Source organism: Dreissena polymorpha, chromosome 4, assembly GCF_020536995.1.
Source record: "Dreissena polymorpha isolate Duluth1 chromosome 4, UMN_Dpol_1.0, whole genome shotgun sequence".
Lineage (NCBI taxonomy): Eukaryota > Metazoa > Mollusca > Bivalvia > Myida > Dreissenidae > Dreissena > Dreissena polymorpha.
The window spans coordinates 19,621,255-19,639,283 of NC_068358.1; the positions used below are offsets into that span (position 1 = coordinate 19,621,255).

An 18,029-nucleotide genomic window follows, 5' to 3' on the forward strand; every position below is an offset into this window, starting at 1 on the left:
ATAGCAATAACTGATCTTATTTTTTTTAATTATTTATGTGTTTTATTTTATATTCTTATTTAATTATTTTGCAAGTTCATTTCAATCTGATACTGAATTAGTTTATTATCTGTAATATAATTTTTGTCAATTACTTACTTTTTTTTTATGCTTTTGAAGTTTATGCTTGCAAAATTAAAAAAAAAAATCGCATTGAATAAGATTCCGTTTTAATCAATGATTTCATTACTTATATAAAAGGTTTAAATACATTAAATTTAATTTAACATTTTTATTAAAGAAAACCTTAATGCAAGCTTTAAATGAATGAACACACCATGACACGCACTAATGAATAAAAATATGCACAAGGTTTATATCACTTTTGAAGGATGCGCTTACAACGTCCAAATTTACAAAGATTTGGATATCAACAACCCCAATTCCAGTGGCTGTCAACGTCAGCATCGAGGATTGTAATAGCACATGTTGGTATTACAGCAACAGCTCATCACCCGGCAACACGAGAAGGTGACATACAGGCGTTTCTCTATAAAGTGGTTGTTATCTCTTTCTACGCCAGCAGTATTGTCCTCCTGCTGATCAAGTCATGAGGAATGATGACGAGGAGGTCAACCTCAAATATCAGTATTCGGAGTTCGTCAAGCGTGAACGGTTTCAGTCTGCGCAGTACAAGAACATGCTAGCCCCTCCAGAGGACCCAAGCAGTGTTGAAAAACATGGCCCCAGAGTTGCTTACACCATTGGTAACTACCCAATGATCATCGTTAGCGACTCGATAGAGAGGTGACCATGCCGATTGATCGCAGTGACATCAGTCATCGTTACTCATGTCTATCTTCATTAAAGAGCGTAAGCACCATTGTTCTGAATGAAAACAGTGAAGGCAATCTTTCAAGAGCGTGTTTGGATAATGATAACGATATTGAGAGTGAAGCTGGTACAACACATGCACAGCTCCCCACCAATCAAAGCTTAACAGTGCTGTATGGCATGTAGGTGGAATCCCTCTGTGCCTCTTTGTACTTCGATGCAGTGGAGAGGGTAATAGACCACAATAGATTTGCACAGTCGTATCGGCCGACTCCTGGAAGACCAAGGTGCTCAAGTGTTTAGTACATTTGTTTCTACTGCAGTACATTGTTTATCATAAGTTTTTTCTATGAAAACTGGGCTTAATAAATGGGCGTAAAGCATCATAGCCTATGTGTTCCATTTTTATGGAGTTTTTCATCTAAAGGAAGTCTCTTCTAAACAAACATCCTGTTTAGTCGTCCCTGATAAGCATGTGCAGACTGCACCGCTAATCTGGGACAATACTTTACGCACATGAATTTAGGCCAGTTATTATAGAACAAGCTTATGTACTTTTCTACCAGTGCTGTAACGTCTATCCAATTCTTTTTTTTTTTTTTTTGATTGCAGGCAAAAATCAATCTTTAACTTTATTGACTTGCATTTTCACTTTGAATTTTTGTTTTTCTCACTTTTGCTTTCAGTTTCAGCACACAGATTTTGCAGTCTGTGACTAGTTTGATTTTTCTGATTTATCTGTGGTTTTGTCAGTGCACATGTCTCGGACCAAATATAGTGGAAGTGGTATTATTTCTTAAGAAATACTTACATACTTGTCAATAAATTATACTATTTGGTATCAAAATTGTTTTAAGTTAAACTTTGCCTGTGACAAAACGAGAGCTTTCTAACAATTCTTCAGTATTGATTGTATAATTAATAGTTTCTGTCAGAAACTAAACATAATGACCCAGAAAACTGACATGATGTTCCCATTGAATATAAGTAGTAAATTAAAGAGGTATAGTACGCTAAACTTGTACCAGAACTTTATAAAGTAAACACTTGCATACATATAGCAAGCCACTTAAAACTGATTTGTTTACGTACAGAAGGGTCTTTTTTCTGCTGAAAATGAAGGTCAAAGTTTTTTCCCTTGAGAAGTTTCCACAAATAATGAACATGAAACTGTGGAATCTTAAAAACAAAACGAGCAATAAAGCTGCTTAAATGTTGCCTTGGTCAATGATATATTTCACATTGCCAACGGATTATGTTTTTCATTATTACTTGTTAAACACAAAATTTAGTATACATTCCAGACAAAAGTGCATACAGATATTTTTTATAACTCTTACTAAAGCAATCTTTCTTGCTTTAATGAGGATCTCATTTGGAGAACCATGAAAAAAAAAACAATTTTGATGCATTACCATTCTATTTTCTACAGTATATGCGAATGCTTTTAGGCTGTTGAAATGGGGATACATTGCAAGAATATTAAAGTAGTCAATTTTAATACTAACATATAATATAGAATCAATAAATAGTAACACAAGTTTAATTAGGTAGTCCATATATGACCTGCTTAGTTAGCCATTGAACAAGTGGAAGTTCATTTTGAACAAACACAATTGTAATTCAATAGTGTTTTTGGTAGTTGAAAATTGTTTATTTAAAAACATTAACTTATTTCATTTATATTAAACATATCAACTGAAATGATAGAACATGTCAAATAAAACTCCTGAAGAAGAAACCAGAACAATTTCAGAATTATTGATGTCTGTATTCTTTTTATTGACATTCAGGTGATAATACACAAACACATTAGACCATGCAACCATTATACTAGCTAAATAGCACTACATTCTGTAAAAAAACATGTTTTTAAATTTATGATTAACATACAATATATCTATACTAACTTATTCCAGAAACGCTTGCTACAACTAATGACAAACAAAACAAAAACATACACATAGTGGATACAGAGCATTAACTAAGTAGCAGGTATTTAAGAATAAATTGCAGAATTAAAAACTAACAATATCTCATTTACACATGTGAGCTACATATATATTTTAATACATTAAAAGCTATACATTAAATATAAATAATCAGATATCACATATAATGGACGGTTTTTAAGTATCACAGAAAAAAAAATCAATTTAAAAGAACAGACAGCAAATCATAAAGAAATCATTACAAGTTTTGTATGCTATATACAATTTACTATGGACATGGTAATAAGGTAGAAATGGTGGCTGTGAACATGCATTTATTCAACCGTCAACCAGTTGTATCAAGTAAAGCCCCAGTCTGCAAACATTAAACAAAAACTTCGCAAAGATTGTATCTAATGGACATCTTACTGAGAAATTAAACAAAATATGGAATCGAAATCAGTAATATTGAAAGTAGTGATAGTTATTTTTATTAATCCTGCAATTCCTGTACTTGAGCTAACAGGATAACTCCACTGCAGTAAATCAATAAATCTTGTAAATATAGTTCAGTTCATAGCAAGCCTTGACAAAATATATTATATTAAAACCGAGCGCTTTCAAGCATAAACATAATTAAATGCATTTAAAAAAAAACGTTTTTTAGTTTTATGTGTAACAAATATGACATTTATTTACTTTTGAAAGAACTGATAACTTTTAAATGCCAAACATTTTGTCATTAGATTGGGGCTTTAATAAAAACCTGTACATAAACTGTGTTTTCCTATTCAGCGAAACATTATAAGGCATTGTCAAACGTGGAATGAATATTACATGAACATCAGTTGATAAATGTTTTTGCCAAATCATAAAATCAATAAAACTGACAATATCTTTTAACACATTAACAAAAATCAACTATTCAGCTTACATTGAAATTTAAAAAAAAAGCATTTAATTTGGCACTCTTTATTAAAAAGTATTGAAGCGTACACAAATAATTGTCAATAAAATTTTAAGCTAACAAGACACTAACAAAACCAAATACTTGAACAAACACAAAACTCTAACTGACAATGGAAAAATGATTATCATTGATAGCGTTACAAACTGTGCCCTTATATAGGACAGTATGGAGGTGATGTTGAAATGCATTTTTATGTACACATTTTGCATACGATCACAAAGACACATCTTTAACCCTTTGCATGCTGGGAAATTTGTTTGTCTGCTAAAATGTTGTCTGCTGAATTTCTAAAATTAGCATTATCTTTGATTTTTTTCAGAGAATAACTATCAGAATAGCAAACAGTTTGGATCTTGATGAGACTCCATGTTCTGTGGCGTCTCATCTGGATCCAAACTGTTTGTAAAGGTCTTCAAAATTCGGTTCCAGCACTGAGAGTTAATAGCACAAATAAAAACCAAGACAAAACAACAGGTAGCACATGTTTGTAAAAATATGTATTTTAAAACACAGTGTTCTTCATCATCACATTATACAGTAAAATTATTAAAGCACTGTTGTTAATGTTTCAAGCACTCAGTTTTCTGCACCAGATGTTCAGCATATATTAGGCAATATTGAAGATTTATTTTAATTGGGAATCACCACGGCATATTGTCTGCCCTTGACACTCACTAGTATCCATAACGCTGAAAAAGAAGACATGGACACATGTTTGATGAAAACATACACCCTAGTAAGCACTAAGAAAGATTTTTCTTTAATTTAAGATAGCAATTACAGTTGTTAAACATACACAATAAAATAATTCCGACTGAAATCATTTTTATCAATAAGCTAATATTGCAATTAAAGGGATCTTTTCACGCTTTGGTAAATTGACAAAATTGAAAAAAGTTGTTTCAGATTCGCAAATTTTCGTTTTAGTTATGATATTTGTGAGGAAACAGTAATACTGAACAATTACCATGCTCTAATATAGCCATTATATGCATCTTTTGACGATTTTAAAACCTAAAAATTATAAAGCGTTGCAACGCGTAACGATTGAATAATTTGGAGAGTTCTGTTTTTGTCGTTAAATTTTGTGCAACTACGAAGATTGTTTATATAATGTATAAAATACGTTAAGAATGTGTACTCGGCGGAATAGCTCAGTAGGCTATAGCGTTTTTACTTCAGGACTCTGGCAAAACTCCAGGGGTCACTGGTTCGAAACCTGCTCCGGGCAATGTTCTTTTCCTTTTTTAATTTTATTCTTGATTTTTTACTGGAGCTTTTACGATCCAATGTTTACATTTATCAATATAAAGCATTTAATAAATAAGTTAAAAAATGCCAAAATCTGTGAAAAGGCCCCTTTAATTTGTATCATTAAGTGACAACTTTGCACTAACGGTAACATAGGGAGTTAAATTCTTTTCTGGTCCTGCTTTATCAAGCAGAATAGAGTAAGGTAATAAGATTTAACCACTTAAGTGGTTTTGATTTTGTTTGTCTATTTGGATTACAGCCATACTATACAGTATTTCAGTTATGTCAAAATGGTCATTTCACTACCAATTTTTTATTGTCTAAACAAATTGAAAATAAGCGTTCAAACAAAGATTTAATTAATGATTATGACCTGATGATATTTTAATAATTATTTTAAACAAGAAACCGTCGGAGACGGGTGATGCTCCCCAAAGTTTTTTTGTCACAATATTGCACTATACATTCAGATAAAAGGAAACGTCGTGAGGGCACTGTAGTTGGGGGGACAATAATTTTTTTATATAAAATTTCAAAGGGCCATAACTCTGTGAAAAATCATCCGACAAGAACCCGCTGATAATATGCACATCTCCTCTTGGTAGTGAAGCTTCCCATAAAGTTTCATTGAATTCCGGTCATTAGTTGCTGAGAAATAGCCCGGACAAGAATTGCACTATATGTACAGTTAATGGAAAATTTCAAAGGGCCATTACTCTTGTGAAAATCATCCGACACCCGCTAATAATATGCACATCTCCTCTTGGTAGTGAAGCTTCCCATAAAGTTTCATTGAATTCCCGTCATTAGTTGCTGAGAAATAGCACTGACAATAATTGCACTATATGTACAGTTAATGGAAAATTTCAAAGGGCCATAACTCTGTGAAAAATCATCCGACCAGAACCCGCTGATAATATGCACATCTCTTGGTAGTGAAGCTTCCCATAAAGTTTCAATGAATTCCGGTCATTAGTTGCTGAGAAATAGCCCGGACAAAAATTGTGCACGGACGGACACACGGACGGACAGACAAACGAAGCGGCGACTATATGTTCTTTTTGGGGGAGCATAAAAATCTTGCAAAGATGCCTCAACTTATTTTAGCATATATACATGTATATTCTAATAATCAAAATGGTAGTGCCTGATGGTGGTGTTCAGCAGTGACACCATTATCAGGAACTGTTGCTATTCATGATATCTATAACTGTTTTTTTTTCAAACATTAACATTGCATGAAAAGTCTTAAATACATTCATCTGATCGTACAATATGGAGCAAAATAGTATAGTGCAGACCGACTAGTGGGGTTGAAATAAAACTATGATGAACAATTCTTAAGATGTCCCAAATACCCAATTTTAATGTGTCTAGGTGGAATTCCTGTCACATGTTGCCACCTTATATACTTGTAGTTCAAGAACTCTAAGTCATTTTGTTTTGCACTGCATATATGAAGTTGTAGCTAAGACACAATTTTATTTGAATCCATTGTTATCATTTTAGAGTATTGGAATAATTGCAAGTGTTTTTTCACCTCTCTGCTATTGGGAAGCCTTCCCTGGAACTCTGGGTCATCATAGCGTCTGAAACACAAACAAACAGCTAGATTGGTTATGAAACTGTTTCAACTTTCTAGACCTGAAAACACCATTCAACAGACTAGATCTGAAACAGTGTGGAACTGCAATCTGTATGATGACTACACAAGAGGACCATTTGAAGGCCATAATAGAAGATTTCTAAACAGCCAGGTAATATATTTTATCTACACGTACATCATGTCACCAAAAATCAGTATTTCTGTTTATTCAGAGAAAAGAATGAATGAATCATGTCAGAGATTAAAATGCATTCATAACAATAGAGGATACAAGGGTAGGGAACTATTTAAATAATTTGGAAAACAAAAAGACACCAATATTGTTGTAGCAGAAAACCCCAAACCCTGTTTAAAACTGTTACCTTCTGCTGGCCTCCTCACGTCTCTTCTCCTCAAGCAGCTTGGAGTACTGGTCTGTGGGCGGGGGCACACGCTGAGGGGAACGACCACGATCCACGTTCTGAAGCACGCTCATAGTACTGAAATATCTTACCTAGATCATGATAACTGAGAAGCAAAATATTATCCAGATTCCTTTGAAACCTCTGAACCAATCATGATTGCTGCTAGCCAAACAAATACTTAGTCTTGCAAAATTTATAATCACAGCTCTGAACCTATACTTATAGCTGCGCGCAAAACATTAACATAACATGCCAATAAATATTTTTTTCTCAATTAAGGTTTCAATACCATTATCATGATTCATCACAAATCTAATGCTAGATGTCTGCTTGCAACATGTTGAGCCCATTGTCAATAATTGGTGTAATTAATTAACAAGCTGCAGCATACACGTAATTGATCTTTGACCTTTAGTATAACCTCAACCTTTGCCCAAGTAATGACACACCTTCTTCAAGTCCGAACAAGAAGATCTACGGCTAAATTGAACTTTTGATCTTTAAGTTTGACCTTGACGTCAGAAGTAGGGAGTTTCATGTTACATGCTACACATCATCTTTTCGTGGTGGACATTTGTATCAAGTAATCTTAGTATTGCATGATGAATAATGAAATTACAGTGTGGACAAGCTGTTAGAAGGCCAACTTGACAGTTGACCTCTAAGTGTGACCTTGACCTTCAGCGATTTTTTTTGTCCAATTGGGAAAAGTAGCTGTACCGGTCCAATTGGGAAAAATTGAGTCGTGAAAACCCTCAAATTGGGAAAAATCAAGTCGTGAAACCCTCAAATTGGGAAATTGGTGTATTTGATTTTATGCTCCCAAATACTTTAAAATTGATAACTAAGTATTTTCAAGCTGTCAATATTATATTTATCTAGGTTAAAACCATAGAGCTGCACAGGGAAACTAACAAAATGTTGCATTTTTCAAAAAATAGACAAAAAAATTTTTACCTTAAATTGGGAATTTTTTGGCCAGCAATTGGGAAATTTGTAGTTTTTTCGTAATTGGGAAAGTGCCCTTTACTGGTACTTTATAAAGAAGGAAAAAATCGCTGACCTTTGAGGTAAGCATATGGATGCTACATGTGCAACAACATCTACTCAAAGACATAGTCATCATTTTTGGTAGGTTCTTTTAACATTGCATAATGCAGAGATTAAATATAATCACACATTTAACCAAAAAAAGCATAAAGGTAAAAACACTATAGATAGTTAAGACAATAGGATTATGAGTTAGACAAACACATACAATGGGATTATTTCCAAGAAAGGCAGTGGATTAGACAAATAATTATCACAAAACTGACTTAAAAGCATCACTTTCATGACAATTCAAGTTCTTGACAACAACCAGAAATGCCTTCTAGTAAAAATGTAGTTTCTCTTAAATAATGGTCATGTTTTATACCAATAAGAATAAATGCACTGAATCATAAAACGAGTATTTCAAAGCTGTTAACATTGATTTTTGAGTCAATGTAATCCATTTTATAAAAATTCATGAATCAAAATGCTAAATTCAAGTTTAAACGCTTTTTCAAGTTAGGCACTGATTGAAGTGTAGACACTTTGTAAGGAGCTGTTAAGTTGGAGATACTTACATAAGAACTAATAGGCAAAGCATAGTAAAGCCAAGTTATTATATTAGCAACATACTCAAAAGTTATGATTAGTCATGCAATTCAGATTGTACACATAAAATCATAGTTATCTGGTATTTTATAAATTCATTTGTATGTAACACCTAACGGTATGTTACAACACTGTGCCTTGCAATGTTACTTTAATTATACTACTAAGTTTAATATCCCCATCATTTGTTGTTTTTAAATTGTTTTGACAAACTTGTGACTGGTTTTTAAAACAAGACAGCCATCATGGCCCTTAAGTGCTCTCCTGAGTTTATGGGAACCAGTTATTGAAGACTTTCCATACAAACTTAGTAGGAGAACAATAGGATAGACCTTAATGATCTATGTATATGATGCTCACTTATTCCACCTTCGTCTCAAAACTAAGCTTACTGTAAAATTTACTCAAGTTTTCGGACACCATCTTTTTTAGCAAAACTAAAATTTTTCGTTACTCTTCATTTTCACACATATGAGTTTTCGTCCGTAATAAATGTCTCTAAATTTTGTATATTCAACAGCACTATTCTACAGAATTCGGCCCTGTTTTGGCTTATTTTGTGACACTTCGAGCATGGATTTTTACAACTCGATTAAGGTTATTAAACCTGGCAGATGCATTCCTCATGGAAATAGACCTTTACATTTGCATAATTGGGTAAATAACCATGTATGCCAGCAGAAAACAATGGATTCACCCAACAGCATTTGAAACAGTTTTGTCTTATTAAGGAAGCAGAATGTTTTATGTTTTTTACTTTTTTGTTCTATATCATTTCAGGCAAGAGTAAGCGAAGTTGTGAAGATGTATTTATTTCAAAGCAAAAAATTAAAAGTAAATCACAATACAATTATTGTACATTGATTTATTGGTTTTATGTCAATATAATTATAATTTTTGGACACCTTAATTTTTGTCTCTAAATTTTCGGACAGCGGTTATTTTGGAATATTTTTCAGACCTAAATTTTCGGACAACAAAAAAACCATTATTTTTAAGTGTCTGAGTAATTATGGTACATCAAGCATGAGCTGTTAAAGGGGCCGTTTAACAGATTTTGGCATGTATTGAAGCTTGTCATTATATGCTTTATATTGATAAATTTAAACATTTGACCTAAAAATCTCCAGTAAAAAAAACAAAAATACAATTTAAAAAAATGAAACAAAGTAACCCTCAACAGGGCTCGAACCACTGACCCCTTGAGTCCTTGAGTAAAAAGTCTCCCGTCTAGACCACTCGACCATCCATGCTCATGCTTATAAGAGCGGATGTATTTTTTACCTGTATAAGCAATCTTTGTAGTTTCCCAAAATATAAGGACAACAACAGAACTTTCCAAATTATTCAATCTTTCGCGTCGCAGGACGCTTTATAATTTTCAGGTTTTCAAATAGTCAAAAGATGCATATAATAGATATTTAAGAGCATGGTAAATGGTCAGTATTACTATTTCCTTAAAAATATCATAACTAAAACGAAAATTTGCGAATCTGAAACAACTTTTTTTTATTTTGTCAATCTAACAAAACGTTAAATCTGTAAATGGCCCCTATAGTTTAATGGCCAAATATGACTTTCATACTCTAATATTATTGTGACCTTGACCCTGACCCTTGAAGTAAGGAGAAGTTTATTACTTAATAAACATTATGACAAAGTTGCATCAAGTTTGAGTCATAAATGTAGAGGTAACAAGACTTGTTACTAAGATTTGACCTGATGACCTAGGGGTTGGACTCTTGAGAGGTAACAAAACTTGTTACATTTGTACTAAGATTTGACCTGATGACCTAGGTGTCCATGACTCCATGATCTTGCTACTAAGATTTGACCTGATGACCTAGGTGTTGGACTCCATGATCCAGATTCAAACTTAAACTATAGATATTGTCAAAATAAACATTTTGATAATACAGTTTTTGGAATAAATGTGGCCTCTAAATTGTTTATAAGTTTACAGATTTTAACAGGTGACCTTATATTTTAATGTATGCGACCCAGATTCAAATTTAGCCAAGATATTTTCCAGATAAACGCTCTGACAGAGCATTCTTTTCATAAAGATTGTGGCCTGTATAGTATTAATCAGCTGAAAGTTGACATCCTACATCAAAAACATGTAACAGCATACCAGACACAATATCTCACATTGAGCACTTTGTGCTAAGGTGAGCTAAAAACATTTAAGAAGTTCTGCTTGGTTTAGAAATTATCCTTTGACACAGTTTTGCCTGGCTTGTAAATTTATTTTAACACAGATTTCATTGTTTTTTAAGAAGCTGTCTTGCTTAGTTAAGATTGCTCATGACTGCTCATGCAAGGCAGGTCACACAAGCACAACATGCTGGTATGTACATGCAGTGAGGGAGCTAGCTGACTTACATTTGGTAGGGGCTCCTTGACCCAGTTGGGCCGTCCAGAAGGCTTGTCCTTGCCAAATTGCTGCAAGAAATTCACACAAGCTAGGGCTCTAGCGCACACAAGAAAGGGGTACAAGCCTTGGAAACTGGTACTGCTCTCAAGGGCTCTAGCGCACACAAGAAAGGGGTACAAGCCTTGGAAACTGGTACTGCTCTCAAGGGCTCTAGCGCACACAAGAAAGGGGTACAAGCCTTGGAAACTGGTACTGCTCTCAAGGGCTCTAGCGCACACAAGAAAGGGGTACAAGCCTTGGAAACCGGTACTGCTCTCAAGGGCTCTAGCGCACACAAGAAAGGGGTACAAGCCTTGGAAACTGGTACTGCTCTCAAGGGCTCTAGCGCACACAAGAAAGGGGTACAAGCCTTGGAAACTGGTACTGCTCTCAAGGGCTCTAGCGCACACAAGAAAGGGGTACAAGCCTTGGAAACTGGTACTGCTCTCAAGGGCTCTAGCGCACACAAGAAAGGGGTACAAGCCTTGGAAACTGGTACTGCTCTAATACTCCTCTGGGAATATTAAGCTGAATCATTTTGCATTTACTCTTTCAGTGCTGGAACCGAATTTTGAAGGCCTTTGCAAACAGTTTGGATCCAGATGAGACACCACAGAATGTGGTTTCTCATCAGGATCCAAACTGTTTGCTACTCTTATAGTATTCTTTGAAAAAAATCCAAGAAAATGCTAATTTTAGAAATTCAGCAGACAACATTTTAGCAGACGACAAATTTCCCAGCATGCAAAGGGTTAAGTGTGATCCAGGAATAGTCTATTGTTTAAGACCTCATTTAAGAGACATCCTTTGAACAAAAAATCCCAGAAATGCAGAAAGTGTCATCCATAATTAGCCTATGCATACTGCACAGGCTAATCTGGGATGCCAATTCATTCAGCACAGTTTTTCCAGAAGGCAGCTGTTTTAAAAGCTATAGCTGTTACACATTCATCTGACAAGCCTAAAATCTGCGTAAATATTAACTTGACTTGGTCCTACATTCCAGTTTATAATTGAATTTGTTCAGCATATAATAAAAATATTCCATGATATAACAAATGTGTTTTAAAATGGATACTCCTTCATTGATGAAACTATATTCCTATACCTTTGTAAAGATCATATTTTTTTTATATGAGCTGTGTCATGCAAAAATGGGTCTTATGCCATATGCGGAAAGCATAACTTCAGTCGAGCGTGCTCAATAACCCAGTCTTGTCAGAAACGACCATGTCCGCCATATAAAGTCATGCAAGGTTTCCTAGTCTCATGAGTAGACAGGGTAGCTCCTTATCAGGCTGCTCTGAAGCGAAGGTTGCCGCATATGGCTTAAGACCAGTTTTAGCGAGACACTGTTAGTGCATGATGGCCAGTGTCAGGTAATGAGGTTTATGTGCAATATCATGGGACCTCACTGTATTGCGGCACTTGTCGAAAATCAAATACAAAGTTGCAAAAAACGCCAATTTATTACCAACAGTTGAGATAAAATCCCTAAAAAAATTACGAATGTAAAAAAACGGTAGGTGGCAGTGGTATCTAAATATTTAGAGTTTTAAAAATAGTGCGGAAAATGAATGCTGTGATACATTAGCAGTGAGGTCCGAGTTTAATCTAGAAACAGCGTTGGACTTGTGAACGTTAAAACAATGGAAATGGTTCAATTGCTCAATATTATAATCACCTGCCTATCTTACAGTCATTAAACTGAACCCTAAAAAACAATTATTTCATATGTCTTTTTTTCATTAGTATGTTTTTTTCGCTTTACCAAATAAAGCAAATAAATATTTCCGCTATTTCAAGACACAACAGGCGTGAGTCACGCAGGGTACTACATTCTTGAGCAATTCAACCCAGAAAAATATGTCATGTCAAGCAAGAACATTAAAAGATGTATTTGGTTTATTCAACATAATATTTTTTATTGATTGCGATCAATAAATAACGTACATGGAAGCTAAAGCAAACAAAAAAAATCAGTAACTAAAGTTAATAAAATATTAGTTAAGATATTATCAGAAGAGCCATTACATTAAATATGACAGAAAAAAATGAAGAACTCATGGGTTACACCAGGTTTTACAAGACAGATGGTTTCAACAGATGTTCAATGATAAATATAAATTTGTTAAAAGCATTTAATTGAGATAACTTGTAATGCCTCGGTAAGAAGTCTCAATGTTGCAGTGAATATTGTGGCTTCCTTTTGACCAGTAGGTTAAAGGTTCAAGTATTGCTTCTCTCCGAAAAATTGACTTAATTATTCTATATAATCTTTAAGCTTTACATGCAATCAAGCTAAGAAAAAGGGTTTACAATTAACATTACTGCTCCTGTATTTTAAAGGCCTTTTCTGGAAAACTCGGCCTAATGCATAAAAAGTCATCCCACATTAGCCTGTGCAGTTTGCACCGGCTAATCAGAGACGATACTTTCGACATATACTGTATAAGTTTAAAAGAATTTTAATTTGAACGAAAAATACCATAAAAGCAGAAAGTGCCGTCCCTGATTAGCCTGTGCGGACATGTATAAAGTCCAGTTTTCTCAGAACGTGTCTCATATGGGTACCTGGTCGAGCTTGTCATTGTACTCTTGGCGACGCTGCTGGTTCAAGGTCTCCTTGTCCGTGCCGTGCTCACCCAGTCCCTGGAACAGTCCATTGAACGGACCAGATGCAGTGTCCACAAAGTCATGGCGACGCTGGGGATTCATGATCTTCTGCTGCAAGGCATAAACAGTCTGGGTGTCAAATTACAGTAGTAGGTGAACAAAGCTCACCAATCTTACACTTGCCTTTATGATAAAAATGGTAAAATTTAATTTTAATCAAAATGAGTTGTTATACGACCAAAACCTGTATAATTAAGGACAGCAGATGTGTCTTAAGAACAATCCATCGATCCATCTACAATATAAGATTTTGTGAATGGCATGCATCCTTGATGCTGTCATAGCATCATTAATGAAAGAAGAATAACACAATTAAACACTGAATTTGGGAAGAAAATGTATTGTATAGTTATAAAACTTTAAGATACACAATGATTTCATAAAATCTTCCAAAATAAATGTTATTGTGTCATTTATTTTAAAAATGTGCACACAAATAAAAGTATGAACATGGAAAACTGGTCAAGCATATAATTTATGCAAATATAGTTCACAAATATCCAGTCTATTATTAAGTTGGCGAGCTGTATGGTCTGAATAGGGATAGTAATGAATTGTTAATAATTAAATAAATCAATTAAATTATCAGCAATACATTTATTATCATATAATTATCATTTAGTATCAAAAAAATATCTTTGTAATTAGTCAAGTATATCTTATATGTAATTAGATAAAAAAAAATTTTTTAGACATAATTATTATATAAAAGTACATGCAAGCAATTAATTTACAATTTATATAATGTTATTGACAGCAACACACTTGTTTCTTTTTGTGTTAGTAATTATTTTACATGACCCACATCGTGCGAAAATGGATCTTAAAAATAAAATATCCACAGAGTGCAGCACAAGATTTGCCTCTGCATCCATATGATCTGATGAGCAGTAATAATGTTTGCTTATGAGACCACAAAACCTTATGTGCCTTTAACCCTTTCCACATCAGAAGCAAAGTGAAAATGGCTTTTGCAATCAGTATAAAATCAGAACAGCCTGCGATTCACTCGCAGTCTCTTCAGGTTTTATGCTGTTTGCCTCTCATCAGCATCTAAGGGTTGGAAATGAAGCCTTTAAAACTTGAACATAGTAAGAAAAGTCTTTAATTAAATTTAACTTTAAAGTGACAACAAATGCGTCAAAATACATATCTTTGGGGTAATAGGTTAACCAGACAGGGTTGCAACTGACAGAACTGCGCAAAAGAGTCATGGTTTAGTGTTTTGCTTAATGCATATAGCATATTACTCATTAATTCATGTCACAGTTCTTATTTTAATGAAGTCAGCCATTAAGTCAGCCATTAAATACAACAAACTAGCACATATAATTTCAATTACTTAAATGTTATTCACAGTCAAGCTTAAATTGTTTTATTATAATAATACAAATTTGCATAATTTAGTATGATAGGTAAATTAGACTACAGATGTTAGTTGTTCTGCATCCTGAGCAGTTTAATTAACAAAAGAAGAAATCAAAGTGGGATCAGAAAAAACTGTTGTAACTGCAATATTAGTCACAAATATGAACAGAACACAATTAACATACAATGGGAGAAAATAATACAAAAAATAAAATATAGCTTATACAAAGCAAAATTTTAAATCACACAATCTAACAGCAAACACAAACAAATTGCCAGTTAATTGATAACAGCCCAAACATAAAGAAAACTATTTAAACGTACAAAACTATATTTAACAAGAACACTTCCCAAATTGTTAAAGTTGTGAAGGAGCAATATATCATGTCCTAAAATACAAGACATTCAAAACAAACTACAGAAAATGATTAGGAGCATGGTGATATTCAGTTTCTGAAAAACAACATGCATTTATTAATTATTCAGTTCCTTATGCTGAGAGTATAAAGATTTATGGAAGACTGTCATCCAGGCCACAGGGAAAGAGAAGAACAAAGTCACATTGAAAAATAATAATTACAACATTTATACTGAGCTTAACTGTTCTGCACATCTTCATTATTAAGATGCATAGAACAGAATACAAGATGGAAATAAGAATAGTGTAAACATATAAGGTCATAAATTTTACTACAAATATAACATGACAAGATAATCATGCATAGGTTAGTATTATATTTAATGTACACATCATGCATACACTAAAATCATCAACAGCATTGTTTCCTATCAAGCAAATGACTTACAATCCATATCAACAAAAGCACAAGATATTAAACAATACAAAAAACGAATCTCGACTACTGTCTGATCCCATAAACACAGCTTTGGTCATGAAACATATAACCGTCAAGCGGTATTCACGTGATATCATCTGACCTTGATTATAAGTAGAACAGCAAGCGCATTACTACATTCAACCAATCTGTACCCAAATCACTGTCACATGGCAAACCATAAGTAATGCAGCAAACACAGTCACATGACCACACTTAGCCAATCATTTTTTATGCAGCAGTCACCTTACCACAACCAGCAAATCAGAAGCCAAGCCACTATCACATGGTCAATCATTAGTCATGCAATATATTAAGTCACATGACTACATCTGGCAAATAATTAGTAATGCAGCAGTCTCATAACCACATTTTTCCAATCATTAGTCAAGCATCAGTCACGTTGCAGCATCTGTCCTATCATATTATAAGTCATGCAGCAGGCACATGACCTTTACAGACCAATCATGCAAGGCTTACATTCGTGGCGTCTACCTGCAACTGGTACTGCTGGTAGTCATTTTTACGTTCGGCTCGCAGGTCGATGCGCCGCTGCTCAACATCGCGACCCATGTGAGCCACCAATGGCTTCTCCGCCACTGCCACAGTGGGAAACACGAAATGATCGTGTGGGTTGCGAAGCTGTTTATGCCTCTATAAACAAAACGCAGGCTGCACTGAATCAACCAGGAAGTGTGTAGGTGTGAGGAGATGGAGGGGCAAACGATATTAAAATAGTTAACAAGTGTTTATGAATTGACAGAGAAAGAAGAAAGTTGTCAACATAGTTTAACAAGGAACTTATCAACAACTATAAGGGTTTCTTATGTACATTTTGGCTGGTGGGTACAAATAAGCATGGTTTAACATGCAACTTATCTACTACAGAAACGGTTTCCTGTAAAAAGAACAACATATCACAGATCGTGCATGTCAGAACATGGTATTCAAAACCAATTAACAGAACACGTTTATGAGTTGTTTATGAGTTATCCTTCAAAACAGGAAAAAAATACAACCATATCAAAACTCTGCAAAATAAAAACAAGTATTTAAAAACTGTTCAGCTGTCAAACATTCCTGAAAATCAAAACAAACAAAATTAAAATGATGAAAACATTTTAAAGGAAAATAATTAAAAGAACACAAAAATAAAACATTCCGAATGAACACATCCACAACAGCAACAACAGCCATGCTAGAACCTGATTGGAAAACTGCTTGAAGTCCTGATGGCGTTCATTACGGAACTGAAGTCTCTTGGTGTCATACTGTCCCATATAGCTGACCAATGGTACCTCGTCCGAGGCATCATGGGGCATGTCTTGTACTTTGCCCGGACTTGCGTCCTTTTGATGCTGAGAGCGACAAGACCAAGACCCATGTCAACAACTAGCTTCTTTCATATTCAACAATACACTCAAAGTAAACAAATAGCTTCATTCGCATTTAACTAGACACCCCAAGCACACAAATATATTTATCTTAAGAAGAAAACAGCATCTTTTTCCAAAGATGAGACTGGTTTAAATGAAAAAATCCAGTTGTTCAAGCTTCCATTCATAAACCAAGTATTTGCAGTACTTGGTTTCAAACATGTGGGTTTATATAATTGAAGTTCTTAGGGAAAGAAACAAGAATCCATTATTTGATTTTTATGAATGTTTATTTTGTATCATTTTTAGAAAATAATTGATGAAACAATGTTAAACAACACAAACATTAGAAAAGAAACAACAATCCATTATTTGATTTTAATGACTGTTTATTTTGCATTGTTTTTTGAAAGTTATTGATAGAAAAATGTTGAACAACACAAACATCACAAACTTATCTAGGTATACTAGTAAGGTATGAAATGAATTACTGGTGTTTCATTGGTAACCAGTTCTCTGTTACACTGGTAAACAGTGTTCATTGCATGCATATTCTGTAAGGATGAAAAGCAACATCACCCAATTCTTAAATTTTAAACTTCAATCAAATGTGACCACACTGTATTAGTAAATATTTTACTTGCAAGTTTTTCAACATTCAATCAAGTGGAATTATGAATTATTTGTGACACATGAGAAAATTTCAAAAAGCATTATTAAACAGATTTATATGTTTAG

The 18,029-nt window shown here is 34.0% G+C and overlaps 1 protein-coding gene across 1 annotated transcript in view; it reads right to left on the bottom strand.

Annotated features, from left to right (window-relative positions):
• Positions 1 to 4,241: 4,241 nt before the first annotated feature.
• Positions 4,242 to 18,029, bottom strand: part of LOC127879958 (trichohyalin-like) — a 97,803-nt gene continuing 84,015 nt past the window's right edge. Inside the window, exons 24-30 of the mRNA XM_052427097.1 lie at positions 17,121 to 17,273; positions 16,411 to 16,569; positions 13,610 to 13,762; positions 11,005 to 11,064; positions 6,937 to 7,034; positions 6,509 to 6,557; positions 4,242 to 4,403 (exon numbers count right to left, since the gene is read on the bottom strand). Of these exons, the coding sequence (XP_052283057.1) occupies positions 4,389 to 4,403; positions 6,509 to 6,557; positions 6,937 to 7,034; positions 11,005 to 11,064; positions 13,610 to 13,762; positions 16,411 to 16,569; positions 17,121 to 17,273 (687 nt within the window). The 3' untranslated portion in view covers positions 4,242 to 4,388. The remainder of the gene's footprint in view (positions 4,404 to 6,508; positions 6,558 to 6,936; positions 7,035 to 11,004; positions 11,065 to 13,609; positions 13,763 to 16,410; positions 16,570 to 17,120; positions 17,274 to 18,029) is intronic.